Raw genomic sequence first — 15414 nt, 5'->3', positions numbered from 1 at the left:
TCACAAATAGCACCACAAAGACCAGTCATATGCTGCCCGCATCCTGTGACTTCTCGCGGCCTTAACTATGTCGATCCACCAAGTGAAAAATCTACCCACACCGCGTCTACCGGCTCGTAGTGGCAATTTGAGAACTATTCGGCCTTTTTCGTTAAACGAGCGAAGAGCCTCGCACACAGCCGCTTTAGACGAGAAATCTTCGAGCTGTGCTGGTGATTACTACTACTATCTTGACATTATTGTTGATTTATAAAAGAAATAGGTAAATGATATTTAGCAGAATTAACTATCTGCCAATGCTATTACAATGGTAATCACTACCATCTAGTAGATGGATATGTCATGTAAAGTTAAAATGTATCTTTAACAAAGATAAAAATTGATTAATACTTACTGAAGTAGTACCCTGTCCCAGAAATAGCGATGAATTAGCCACATTTTGGTTTGACATCATAGATAATCCACTTGATGGAAAATTGGGCAACATAGAGCTGCGTTGCTGCAAACCTGCAGAACCTAACCCGGCATTTGACAGTGCCGAGCTAGGTAGAACTGGTGTTGAAACTCCTTGCATAGATAGCATCAGTCCATTATTATTAGAAAGTCCCAAAGAGGAATTCAATGCAGCATTTTGTATTCCGATATTTTGTATTCCTGTTGACATACCAGCAGCCTGTAACCCAGCAGCTTGAAGTGCTTGCAAACCTGCTGTTCCTTGCATACCTGTTTGTAACATAGTAGATTGTAAGCTACTTGATTGCATTCCTCCTGGCTGCATGTTGCTTTGTTGGATTATATTTCGCTGTAGAACTTGTTGCATCCCACCTTGTTGAATACTTTGCTGCATTCCACCTGGTAATACACCACTAGAATGTATTGGACAATGTTGCATTCCACCAAGTTGCATTCCGCCCGGTTGCATTCCGCCCGGTTGCATTCCGCCCGGTTGCATTCCGCCCGGTTGCATTCCGCCCGGTTGCATTCCGCCCGGTTGCATTCCGCCCGGTTGCATTCCGCCCGGTTGCATTCCGCCCGGTTGCATTCCGCCCGGTTGCATTCCGCCCGGTTGCATTCCGCCCGGTTGCATTCCGCCCGGTTGCATACCGCCCGGTTGCATTCCGCCCGGTTGCATTCCGCCCGGTTGCATTCCGCTTGATTGCATTGCGACAGGTTGCATTGCGCCGGGTTGCATTGCGCCGGGTTGCATTGCGCCGGGTTGCATTGCGCCGGGTTGAATTCCGCTCGATTGCATTCCGCCAGGTTGCATTCCGCCAGGTTGCATTCCGCCAGGTTGCATCCCGCCAGGTTGCATCCCACCAGGTTGCATACCACTCGGTTGCATAGTACCTGATTGCATTCCGCCCGGTTGTATCCCACTTGATTGCATAACTCCCGATTGTAACCCTACGGCTTGTTTCCCTGAAGGTTGCATAAGACCCGTTTGTAAGTCTCTAGCTTGTAGTGCACCTGCCTGGAGAGAGCCCGATTGGATACCACCCGCTTGAATCACACCCACCTGGATTCCCCCTGACTGAATCCCTGCAGAGTGGATTGCATTAGACTGAATTCCAACAGACAGCATTCCGCAAGTTTGCATTCCTGGTGTAGTTAATGTAGTGCCTTGAATTTTAGATGTTGGTACAGTGGAAGTCATAGTTAAAACTTTATTAGAAATGCCAGAACTCTGAATACTAGACATTCCTCCTGGTGGTGCATTTGGTATTTGCGTAAACAATCGATGATCACTTTGGCTACCAGAAATGTTAGAATCATTTACACTTCCTTTCGATGTTGCATTCTTAGAGTCCTCGAGGGTCATATCAAACATATCCTCCGCAAGTTTCTCAGGTGTTTGTCGGCAGTCACTAAAATAACAAAAGATTTATTAAGGGATTTCTGAAATGAATGGTTTACCTTTTTCCTAAGATTTCAGATAAACAAATTTTCTAAAATTAGCATGTGTAACTTCATTCACAGGAATACCATGTTTGGTTTAAATTCATCTGTTACTTTAGGACTTCCTAAGCAACATAACAAAATTAAGTATTAAACTATAATTACTGACTAAATAAATTGACTAATCATAAAAATGAACCAATTATGTAGGACCATGATTCACGCCCTCCTTCTTAATATATTATTACAACTGACTAGTTGTAGACTGCAGGCTGTATCACCAAACTGTAAATGTTTCAGCACCGCATATGTCAATACTTAAATGCCTGCATTTTCACAATGCTGTTGGAGATTACTGAATAAACTATCTTCCTGTATATTGCTAGTATAAAAAATATAAAAAACAGGACTTTCTTACTTTTCATTTGATTGTGTACCATGAAGCATTTGTAGAACTGGGATACGGCCCTGGCCCTGTCTTGGAGCATTTTCACTACCAGAGGCTACAATGTTTTGATGTTTTTGACGTAAGCTGTTGTTTTGTGTAATCATCACAGATTGAAAGTTGCCTCTGTCATCAGTAACTTTTTCTATATCAATGTCAGATCTCATAAGTGCATCAAAGGTTTTACTTTCTGTAAACTTGGGTTTCAAGTTATCATCCTTTTCATCACTTTGATTAATATTATCAAGTGTTTCTTCAGCATTTTCAGGTTTATCCAATGGATCTGCTAAATATTCTTCCGATTTTTCATGGTTAACAGTTTCCTCCTGCTTAGTTTCTTCTGTGTTTGATCCACTGACATTTGCTTCACTGGCACCAGAGGTTGATGGCTAAAAATTTAAAAATATGTAGTTTTTTTCTTTTACACAGGAATTTCATTAAGTTAGTAATTTAAGAATACCTTCTTAAATTTGATATCGCTAGCATCAAACTTCTTTTCTGATAACTTTTTAGCTTTATCGGAAGCCCACCAGTCTTCAGATGGTTCTTCGTCAGTTTTTGATCGTACAAAGCTCCCATGTGTTTGAGAACGTACAAGAGCTGTAAATAAAACTTAATTATAAAAAAGCCAAAAAATGCAGAAAAGGTTATAAATTTTAGAATGTAACTATATCAAAAATAGTTTTCAAATACAAAGTACTTTTTACTATTTACCAGAACTTTATGAGTATTAAATGAGATTAAGTTTTTAGATCCAAAAGCTGTATGTTGGTAGATTACTCCCAATGTACACATTACTACATATACACAAGATTACCACTGCCCCTGCGGTACAGGCCTTGTCTAGTGAGGGAAGCAACGGCACTCATGTTGGCACATATAGTTTATTATAACTTTAATAATCTATGTGTGCCAACAATAACTTTAATTTTATAATGAAGATATAAGATTTTATAATGAATAAATTTTTTATAAGAAATGTTCACTTTGTAAAACATTTATTTTGTTACTTACAGAATGAGGTATCCTGTGTCTTAGGCAAGTTGGTATCATCATTACTATAACCATGAAATGCTCCAGAAGAGTCGAAAGTACCTGATCCGCCTATTGCATTGTCCATGGCCCTAGAGAGTATTAGACATTTTTTTAAGTCCTATTTATCTAGGAAAAATTAATACAACCTAAACTGCTACAAATAAGTCAAAAGAAATTTTTGTTATAGAAAATGTGATATAACATAACATCATTTGTTTCAAATTGTTAAAAAATATAGATATTTTTTTATTTCCGATATTGAACACCAGTTACTACTAGTTTTAGTTGGATTTGAAAGGTAGACAAGTGTAATTATTGGACATCAAACATAGCACACCGTGAATAACACCACGTTAATTGCAAAACCTATAAGAACTACCAGCAAATCAGTGCACTATTTCACTTGACAATTTTATGCTTTACATTGTAAATGACAGAATGAAGGGCATAATCAACCACATATACTCAAATTAAGAATGATTTTAATGAATCTAGGAACCACAGCACACTTTTGTCTTTTAAAAATGTACATAAAGTTTTTAATGAAAATAACTATTTTTTATCTATGGATATGTATTCATTTCAGGCCCCAACATATCACAGGATAAAAATCATAAATGTTTCACTTAAACTTCACTGGCATATTGAATATTGCTAAAGAAAATATTTAAACTTTTCGCAAGGATATTCATTACTGAGAAAACAGAGTAACATATGTATTTATGAACATTAAATATAAATCTGTGCAAAAAATCAAAGATTTAAAATTGAATATTTTTGTTTATTAATTTTGCTGTAACTTCATAAAATCTTGATTAAACATGTTGAAATCGAGAGAATTATGGTTAAATAAAACTAACCATTCTGGTAGATTATCGTCGTTGTGTCTTTCCCCTCCAACCCACGTCCGACGATTAGAGTTCCATGCCTGCGGACGGTCTTGCCCTAGTCTCTCGCCCCAATCACGGTCTAAAAATACAAATGTAACATAACAGGATGATAAAATAAAGAGAATGTATTTACCCTATATTATGAATAACATATTAACTTAATAACTTACTCCACTTGTCGATGTTAGAACGACCACGTGCTGCATCCGATGATCTCCATTTATCTCCTTCATCCCGAGTTTGTGGCTGCCTCCAATTAGTATTATAAACTTGGCGTCTGCAACAATTTTCAAAGGCTTGAGTGTTATTCATATAAATCAAAGCCAAAAACTTTCATCTCAATAGTTTTAATTTATATAATAATAATTTCTATATATAATAGTATTAATGTATACTTTGTATACAAAATAGTCAATTTACGATATATACCTATTACAAATAAATTGGTACATATTGTATATTTTTTGTTGTGTAAACTTACAAGACATTTTTTTATCCATGAAATGTTATTTAAATATTTTTATTAAAAAATAGTGATTAGATATAAGATATATTAAGATTAAGTATTTATTATCCAATTATTTAGATAACATAAAAAGTAGATGTGCAATACTTTAATTTTTTATCATTCCTAAGCACTCTGATATTTATAAAATTTTGGAAGGTTTTCTTTCAGTCACCATAGCAAAACTATTCCATAAACTTCTTTATTTAACTAGTTATATAAAGCTGCAATAATGTTCAATTTTATAATAAGTAGACTGCACATCACCAATGCTTGACTTTTTTAAATTCACAAAACAAAACATCTGTTTTTATCAGGTCTTTGACTAGTAATTCTCTGTTTAGTTTAATTTTCTTCATTTTTACCAACATTATAACAATATAATATATAACAGTGAAGAACTATATAGTCAATATTAAAATATAAATCTAAAAAAAATCTAACAGAAATAAGTTATAATTACTCACCTACGGAATACTCTGTTAGGATTCCATTCTTGTTGTTCAGTATTTGACCTTGCTGGTAAAGGGGTGATACCATTGTTTGCACCCCATGGTCTCAGAGGATTTGCATCTTGTTCAGGGGCAGTATTATACACTGGTGGTCTTGTGTTTCCCATGTGCCATGCACTTCTAAATAAAAAGAAATTAGTATTTTTATAATCTCATCATAATTATTTATTGAAGCATGCACATCAAAGTAAGAATTATCAATAATAATTGAGTCTGTTTAAATTGCACAAAAATATGGCCTAAAAGAAATGGATGAAATAAAGTAATACTTGATTTAATTTGTATGACCAATATAAAAAGTGTAGGCATGAGATCTGATTTATTACTGATAGACTTTATGAATCCATTTGAAGAAATTTGGTGGAATTTAATGTTCTATAATAATAAAATAAAACAATATTTAATCACTGAGGTTACTTATTGCTGCTTATGACACAATATAAAAATAATGCAGATTTTTTCATTTTCGGTGTATCTATCTTTGGAAAAGTTTTCTTGTGAAGGTTATGCCAAGTTAATAGCTTGACAAAAGTCATCCCACTACATCCAATTGCAGTCTGCAATGATGGAGACAGACAGAAACTGGCGACTCATTTTGGATTAGTTAGTGGTTGAGTTATAGACATCACAAACTTAAATGGAATATTTGAAAAATCATATTGCCAAGTAAAGAGTTTTGATACCTTTTTGAAAGCTTTGTTATTTTTTACCATTGATAAAAGTAATAAAGATAAAAATGAAGAAAATTATGTACGGCCTTTTAAAAAGATACCATGTAAAAGCACAATACATTATTACTTAAGCTTAATGAAAACAATGACATTTTTTACCTTGCAGACTGCCTAACAAAAGGCATGCGACTACGGCCGCGGTTCTCAGTGGCCCCACCCCGTCCTGTTCCACGACCTCCACTAAACCTCTCTCCCTGCGATACAGCGCCCACTGATGGACCTCCTCGGGTATTGGCGCGCTGCTTCAATTTGCAAAAAAATGTGGCTGTTAATACTTATATAAGTAAAAATTCATCATATTGTTTAAGACGAATTTTTAGCTGGCTAACTTAGAATTTTAAAATCCCATTCCATCAATTGATATTTATGTTACACATATAAAGAATAATTTTGTTTCATCATCATTTCAGCTATAAGACTTCCCTCTTAGATTTAGATCAGAAACTGGTGTTGTTGGAAAGCAGCCTGCATCTGGAATTATCCAATGACCTTAACAAGGTTATCTGTCCCCCATGTGTGTTGTAGTCCATTGTTGTGCTTGCTGGTTGGTGGTCTCCATTCTCCCTACTATGTACAATGTGGCTGCCCACTGCCACTTAATCTTGTCAATTCACAGACATTAAATGCATTTACAGTTTGAATAATAATAATTTTAGCATTAAAGTGTAATTCTGTGACTACAGTATTATGTTACAAAAAAAAGTTGATACTATACACAATTCATAGATTTTCCCTAACACCTGTCAACATTAAATAATAAAAGCAATGCTCACCTCATATTTACATAGAATACAAAATGAAGACTAGTTTTTGACTAATTTAAAAACAAAATAACTGTATTATTAATAATTTGGATGTAGTTGGCTGTGGTCATCCTTTACTTAAATTAGAATAAATGCGAGTCAGTAATTAATTTGTTTCAAAATGGATGGAATTATTTCATAACAATGTGTATCAGCACTTTTATAGTTATATAACAATTTACATCTTCTTTATATATAAATCTCATTAGTTTTATTTTTATAGTATAACAAGTACTACATGGTCATATTTACCATTTCTTCAAATGTGCTATTTAATGCAACTGGTGATTTTCCTCTTGGCTTATATAGAAACTCGAAGCGCTTTAACTCTTCCGGTGCTTCTACAGTTCTGTCATATAATGCCAACATCTCTTCCCTGCCATACCTGAAAAAAAAGAAAAGAAAATTAGGTAAACATTTGGTATTGTTGGTATACATAAAATATATTTTCTGTACATCATATGAACACTACATAAAAACAATTTGTTTAATTTTACTATGATTAATAGTCTATAATAAATGTAAACTAATGCTATTTAAATAAATTATTTATCAAGAGATTAATGAGTTTTACTTAATTGTGAACTATGCCTTAAGTTAAAAATTCCTGCACGGAACTAATTGACTACAGATAATTGATTTTTTGAAAATTTCCAGCATTGTATGTATTTGGTGCATACATAACATGGGCTTAAATAAGCAATAACATCTTGAGCACTAGAAAATAGACTGTTAAAGCAATAATTTTTCCATTATATAAAAAAGATCATCTCAATACCAAAAATAGACAAGTGATGTTTATACTCCATGCTAGTTAACAAAAGACCGTATGTGACTTATCAGGATTTGTAAACGGCAATTGAAACCGCGAGTTGATTTTAAACATCTGTTAACTGATAAAACTAGGGTTATTTTGATAGAGATATTTACTCATATGAAGGCTAGTCTAAATTGTGACGTGGACAACACCAACGCATCAACAGATTTAAATATCGAAATTGAATTCAATAGCTTGCTACACTTTATCGAATTACGTTAGAAGATGGTCATAACATTGAACAACATATATTAATGGTGAAGTCCTTACTAGACGCTCGAGAGGTCAAAACGAGATGAATCGACTGAACAATGTTGGACTCATTCCTCAATACTCTCTTCATTAAAAAGAATATTTAAAATTGCGTAAACTCATCTATGATAATAACATTTCCTTACATCAATGACAACTATTAGTAAATAGGTGCGTTAGTATATTTTATGGAAAGTTGAAACGATGTGGATCTTGTTAAAATTAAAAAAAAAATCTTTTGTGACTTTAAAACCTACATGCAGTACTTTTGTCAATATAAAATAACATTGCAAAAACATCAAAGCAGTATCATTAATAAATTGAGGCATAATATTAATATATATCAGCTTCAATTTCTTAACTGTAATTTCGTATTGACTAACCAATTGGAATAAAAGTCAAAAAACTAGTAATGATTTTCTTTGATGTCAAATAGGGATTTTTTAAGTTTGAATATTATAAACATAATAACATTAAATATAATCAAATGTATTTTTGTGGTTGCCTTTAAGTACTAATTAGATGTATGTAAATACACAATTATATCGATATTATCGTTAAGTGTAAAAAAGAAAAAAAAAGTGTGAAAAGGTAGTTGAAATGTCAAGCTATGCCTATAATTAAATAATGCCCACGCAAAACCATTTTAAGCCCCCTCATCTACCAATAATCACTAAAAATTAACATTTATTTAAACAAAATAGGAAAAACGAAAGTCAAAGTCGACTTAACGTGAACATAGGAAAACTTGCACAACAAATGCAACTTATCATGTCATACTCTAACAGAAGTGCTTCAAATAGCCAAAAATGTTATAAACGACTGCTTTGACTAAGCTGTTATAACATTTGTCACTGGTTTTAGATCACTCTTTGTGATTATGAAGTCAACACAAACATTTGCTACGAAAAGCGCGACAGGTCACGTCCGTATCATGTACTAGTAATAAAGCAAATTCTTTACGTATATCTCTAGTCAGTCAAAAGTTTCTGACGGATCCACATAGGATATTGAAGAGTTAAACATAGTGTATTTTGTTCGAGTTCTGAATGTTCTAGTCAAAAACTTTTTTGGCTTAATATTTAAATCTAAAATTAAAAACTCTTCAACTAGTACGCAAGCAAGTTAATTAAAAGTAAATCACGCAAAAATCACATCCTGAAAATCCGACCGTCATGCAACTTTAAAAAAGAATTACAAAAATGGTTTATGCCACCTGTTTATTTACATATTTTTTTGCTATGAAATCAAGTCACGTCTGTTAACACAGCAGTCACTGATGGCTAATTAAAATCACAATATTTAAACAAGCAAGCATTTTCTAATAATAATCATCCATCGGGATGGCAGAGTTATATATGACTGCTGTGATTTAGTTTTGAAAGCTTTCTCAATTAACTATTAAAATTAAACAATATTTCAGTGCGGACCAAGACATCAAGGCGCATTCACACAACTAAATCCAATCCACCGGAAGATTTCATAATTAAAAAAGAAACAAGAAATCAGAAGCTCGCAAACTTTATGATGTCAAATAAAGATGGAATGGAATGCATCAGACAATTGCGGATCATTGACCGCGAAACTCGGTAGACTTTAATGGTCCAGAGATTTTTAAAAGTGGTACTGATTGAAATAAAAATGGCGGGCACAGTCAGAAATAAACGGGCACGTCTAAATGGCACAGTAAATTTAATATTGACCGCGCTCGTCAAGTCAGAAGACAAATATTGATTAATTCGCAATGACGGTAGAAATAGTGCTATGGGAGTACCTAACTAAAAAACCTCTAGCAAAAAATTTAAAAAAGTATATGGATAGCATTGTACATGCGACTATGGAATTACGAAGACTTCTAAACTCCTGCCAATTAGGCACAATATGCCGATGAATAAGCGTCCGCAGTGACAAAATCCTTCCAACCCTTCAGTTACAGACTATGTTAATAGCATAGTGTAAACGGCCTAGAAACGGAGAAAAGAAATCAAGTCTCCGAGGTCATGAGTGTTTCAAGACACGAAAAAAGTATTCGACTAGATTGCTTTCACAATGAATATCAGATTGTAAGAAAATTCTTGAAGAGGACAGTAAACGCGTCATAAAGTATGATAAGTGGACCAGAAAGTGTAAGTCCATAAAGAGGGCATAATTGAGAAAAAGGACATTTATAGCCAAAAACTCGATTATAACGAGGTTTAGCTTACTGCTATGAAAGCGATTGATCTTCGTTAACAAATTACTCACCGTTGTTTTGCAAGGAGCACTTTTGGCGCATTGTTTGTGAGATTTCTAGAATTTGCGATCTGAGATGTACTGGTGTTTGTATTCAAGCAGGCGGCTGCTCCTTGGCTTACAGTGCCTGAAGTGACCGTACTCCCTAAGGTTCCAGGAAAAACTGAAAGGCTCGCGGCCCTTGTGTACACCACAGAAGGCTGAGTGGATGCAGTAGAAGCGGACGAAGTTGGTATTCCGGAATTCGTGTTTGAACTACTGCTCACAGTACCGCCAGCGTTACGTTCTGGCGCAAAGTTACGCAACCACTCAGGACCAAACTTGATGGGGTTATTGCGATCACCCATCTCAATAATTGATTTCTTTTGTGTAAGGCGAAATGCACCTTGTGTCCTGCAGCGACTGTAACAGTAAAATGAAAAAATAAACTTTAATACGCGAAATAGTAACGATTTAATTAAATTATATTTCCTTATATAACTATAAATTGGCGCCTAGTGATGAAAAAAGCCAACATTACAAAACATTAAAGTAAATAGTAACATTATTTTGGTTAATTTCATTGAGTAAATTAGAAAGTCATTAGATAGTATTGTTTTCAAACAAACTTGATGAATTAGTAATGTAGATGCATAATGAGAATATTCTTAATTAATGGTCTAATTTAATTCATACAGGGAGGTTATGTATTAATTAATTTCTACTTAGAAAAATGTACTGGACTATTATATTATGTATGCTTTACAAAACCGAGAGGTTGCAAACATATTTATTTGCTAGCAACATCAGTTTCAGGTTTCAATACAAATTCGAAAATTTAGTGTATCACCAATATAACATGCGTCATCAAGTTTCAATGATCCGATTTTAAAGAAACACGCGTTATATGACAATCTGTCGCGTCCTATGTTCGCGAAAATAATTAATCACTAAGTAAACCACGCGTAATATTCAGAGGCGCCATATGTAAGTACACCCGGGCAAAATCAGAGGCCAACCGCGAAAACACAGAATTTTATAATGCAATACCTTAGGTCAAAATCAATAACCAATAACAAAAACGACTCACAAATCTATAACAAATTATGGGGATAACTTGTACCGTATTACAAGCAACAGTAGCCCTGAGAATTTTATAATAACTGTAAAAGTATATAAACAATGTTAAAAATGTTAAATCTGTCCAGACTGTCTGTCATATAACAGCTACAAAATAATGCACTGGCTAAAAGCTTTTAAAATTAAAATAATGTAAAAATAATATTACGAAAGAGTATAATATCAAATAAATTTGAAGAAACAAACTGTGACTCATCTTCAGAAACATTGCTTCATAGTCATTTGTTCAAAAAAACTGGCGCTAACTTAAAAATAACGTTTTATCGTCATTTGTAGATTTAATTACAATTTTAGTTGCAGTCTATCAGTAACAAAGTCACAATAGAGTTCTGATAGCTCTTGGTGATATAGTTCCATTTTGTTATACTATTTATAACTGGTTTAACCCACCAAGGTCTAATAAAATAAGTTCTAACATGGTTGTACTATAGTACACTATAGTCGCGACTTAGGAAACCACTGGGAAGTGGGGGCCGAGGTAAAAAAGGTATTAGCGCCACCCCTGTGCATATCTATAACTTGCTACAGCGGTTTGGTAGCACTATAATCTAAATGATGATCTGTGTGAGGCGCTTCCTTCAACAGTCACAACTGAAACTGAAACTAACATCAAATTGATGCAGCACAAGTGAACATGGTTTCAAGATGCCGAAGATATGATAGCTGCATAAGAGGCCTCCAAAAAAGAGGGGGCACACACTGTTTTCACAATGCCACAGGATGCTACAATATATGATTTTATAGAAAAGCAAATCATATTTATAATTATAATTTTATGTAAATTTAGATTTCCCAAAAACTTTTATGGCAACTCTCATATATTAAAAGAAAACATACATAGTTTCATTTAGATTACATTTTCTAGGTTTGTTCATTTTACTTTCTCTCTACAACAAAGTTGTTTAAAATAGAGTAAAAACAAATCAATTTCTTTTCAAAATCGATTATTATCTAGGTATATTTAGGTCACAAGATGTAGTGTAACATATTCTTTAATACCCTACCCTACACAGCAATGAAAATTTAAACAAAACAAATTTTTACAATAAATCCCGATATTTAGGCTTGTACAGCTTTTGTTTGATGTATAGTGATTTGACAAAAGTGGTGGTGCCCTAGGTTTTATGCATTTTGGCTATATAGACAAAAAAATTGTTTTGTTTAAATTTTCTTTGTTGTGACTGAAGCTCTATTGTAATAAAAGATATTGCTTAGACATTATTCTGCAATAACCTATAAATAGAAGATAATGTCACTTAAAACTAAAATATATTTATAAATAATGTTTGTTTGTTAACAATAAGTATTCAATAACACTCGCATTAAAAAGAAATTGAAATTTTACTTAATATTAAATAATTCGCACGGCTTAACAAAACACTTTATAACTAAAAGTTAATTTGTATCTGGCAGATTAATTCATGTATTTTTTGAGCTTTAAAACTATAATAATTACAGAAACATGCCATATAAATCATTGTAATTTAATTATTATGAAGGTTCAATTAGGACTTGGCAAAAAATGACTATATGCAAAGCAATGTTGGTGTTCATCTGTAAATAAATCTATTAGGGGGAACGGAAAATAAGTGTTTCTGTCTACATATTTTACAGAAAAACCAGATGATTTTTACCACTCTGGAATAGTAAATTTGTATACTAGATGGCAAAAGGTTGTTGATAATGAAGGTTAATATATTGTTGAGAAGAAATGAAAACTTGTTAAAATGTAGTCATGTGAATTTAACTTATGAAAGCTACATAACTTTTCGGTCCCCCTAATAGAAATAACAAATTTAAAAAAAGTAAGTGGATGGCTTAAAAATATTGCAGTTTATAAGATTGCTGCAATGTTTGGTAGGTGCATACAAAAATCAAAAATTCAGACTTGTCATGATGTATAATATAGCCACTAGAATTCAGAAGTAGGGTTTTCTATTCCAACAAATCTTTTAAATTTAACTAAAAGTTTGAAAGGCAAAACACTATCTTTAAATTCAAACAAAAGAGTAAACACTACAATATTTCCTAAAGAAATGTAATTTCAATGCATGAGACAATTTTAAGGTATCCTTAGCAATTTAATTAAAAAGGATATTATTTATAAGAAGGAAGTTAAATTGATGTTTAATATTTTCATTCCATATGTGTCTTTGACATGCATATTTATAGTACATATATATGTATATATATATATACTCGGAGTTTCGAACAGTGTATGAATATTGCAAAACTAATTGTTACTTGAATTGATGGCACTTTTATTTCTAAATAAAAAAAAATCGATGATAATTGAGATATAAAGTAGTAAGTTAAGATTAATTAATTTATGCACAATTTATCACTTATTGGGAAGCTAAATGTGCTGATTGCATATATTTTAGCCAAAAAATCACTTGTACTATAAGTTGCAAACTGATTTCATTATTTAATTGAAGTTAATAATTCTTGATGAGAATAGCACTCAACAAAGAATAGTGTTAAATTTAAGAACAAAATGGATATCCCGCAAGGCTTGCAAATAAAAAACACTCATATCCACCAACTGAAATAGCTGACGATTCGCACGTTGCATAAAACTACGCTTGCACCTTGTGTTTGCAGACACATGATTTAATATACACAAATTCCACGACTTAATGAACCATGGTGGCAAGTAGGCTAAATTACCCCAAAGCACCAACTATAAAGATTACATTAAATATCTTATGTCACGCACTTAAAAGCATTTATCGATCAAATTGCTATTATTTTCGTTTAGATAATAATTACCTAGGGTCTTGAGACGTGCTTCAATAAGATGCACACACGAGCACGTCGGCAGAGAAATATGGCCGACCCAGGTAAATTGAAGAATAACGTCAACGGTCAACGCATGCACGAAGCTCGGCCACAAACAATAAATCAATGCTGGCAACAAAAATTTTAATTTTTATAGGGTCATACAATGTATTACTATTTCATTAATAGAAACAATATTTTCCGTATTATACCGTAATATATTTATAATGATGACGTAATATTATCCAACTCTGAGATTAACGTTCCCTCCATTTACACATAACTTAATATTTGGTAGTTAGAAAAAGAATTATTGTAAAAAAAGTGTAAAAAATATTAGTACTCTCAAAATTATTATTTTATGGTATAAGGTTATATCTTTGTTCCTGTAATTTTTTTTTAAATTATTTATGTAAATTAACGTCTATTCACGTTTCATTATCTCATCATGATTATTAAATAAAATAACTAATAACAAATAAACGTACTCATCAATTTTAGAAATAAATAGATAGACACCAACTTTTAATTTTTTGTAATACTTCAATTTAATTTATAATCAAATATTTAAATTAAGATTAATATCACAAGGCTACTAAAAATTCAAGCCTTCTAAGCCCGGTAATTAAACTCTTGGCTTCTTTTGTGTGAAGGCAAGTTCCAGGGCGCCCTGACATTTCCGCTAGAAAAATTTTACCTCCAAGTATTATACCTGCATAACCGTGCTCCTATTTGAAAGAAGTAACTAGTACAATGGGCATTATGAGGTGGCCTCATGCTGACGTAAATATTATACCGCGCAAAAATACAATTTAATATCGAGCAATAGATATCCTTTAAATCTATTTGACTTCATATATAAATAAATGGAATTTTATCGCCCATAAAAAATCACCTAACTCTTGTAATGTATAATATGAATAGACTCTTATTTCTATACAGACACAAACGCAAACATAATTATGATAAAAATAAACAACAACCATAAATGTCTGCTGATGTAATATGGAATAGTGTTGTAAATGCATCTACTCTTTTTATTAATATGTATATAAAGTCAATGATCATGTATGTAAAATTGATATATGTATTCTATTGTTTAAACAACATTAACAAAATTTTAGCAATTTGTGCAAGATTTTAAAAAACTGTGTTAAAAACCAAATATCACGTTAGCGCGCCATCAATTGATTAAAATAATATTAAAAAATTGTTCAGGACGATTTAAAATAATAACATAGTATGATTTTTTATTGATTTTAAAAATTAGGATTTTTAATAAGAAAAACCGGACACAAATAAAAAAAATGTATGTTTGTTCTAAACTAAAAAAGTATTATTCGACATATATCTAAAATATGATTAACTAAATTTTTTTTTAGAAAATTTTATATAT

At 32.6% G+C, this 15414-nt stretch overlaps 1 protein-coding gene across 5 annotated transcripts in view; it reads right to left on the bottom strand.

The window, feature by feature from the left end:
- The window catches only part of Gyf (GIGYF family protein Gyf), a 36047-nt gene extending 21947 nt beyond the window's left edge, over nt 1-14100 (bottom strand). For 3 of the 5 annotated variants that reach the window (XM_068763672.1, XM_068763680.1, XM_068763688.1), the window contains exons 1-11: nt 14010-14098; nt 10131-10520; nt 7070-7202; nt 6114-6256; nt 5239-5403; nt 4437-4543; nt 4237-4345; nt 3356-3465; nt 2802-2941; nt 2315-2730; nt 395-1865 (exon numbers count right to left, since the gene is read on the bottom strand). In XM_068763672.1, coding sequence (XP_068619773.1) covers nt 395-1865; nt 2315-2730; nt 2802-2941; nt 3356-3465; nt 4237-4345; nt 4437-4543; nt 5239-5403; nt 6114-6256; nt 7070-7202; nt 10131-10465 — 3129 coding nt within the window. In that variant the 5' untranslated portion in view covers nt 10466-10520; nt 14010-14098. Of the gene's footprint in view, nt 1-394; nt 1866-2314; nt 2731-2801; nt 2942-3355; nt 3466-4236; nt 4346-4436; nt 4544-5238; nt 5404-6113; nt 6257-7069; nt 7203-10130; nt 10521-14009 lie in introns of all 5 variants that reach the window. The other 2 variants (XM_068763697.1, XM_068763707.1) reach the window with 2 other exon arrangements.
- Between the last annotated feature and the right edge of the window lie 1314 nt (nt 14101-15414).

Source organism: Battus philenor, unplaced genomic scaffold (assembly GCF_028537555.1).
Source record: "Battus philenor isolate CCGP_79_NKW_IND1 unplaced genomic scaffold, ilBatPhil1.0.hap1 SCAF_1, whole genome shotgun sequence".
In the NCBI taxonomy this organism is placed as follows: domain Eukaryota; kingdom Metazoa; phylum Arthropoda; class Insecta; order Lepidoptera; family Papilionidae; genus Battus; species Battus philenor.
The sequence above is the reverse complement of the archived record's forward strand: the minus strand, read 5'-3'. Positions and strand labels throughout refer to the sequence as shown.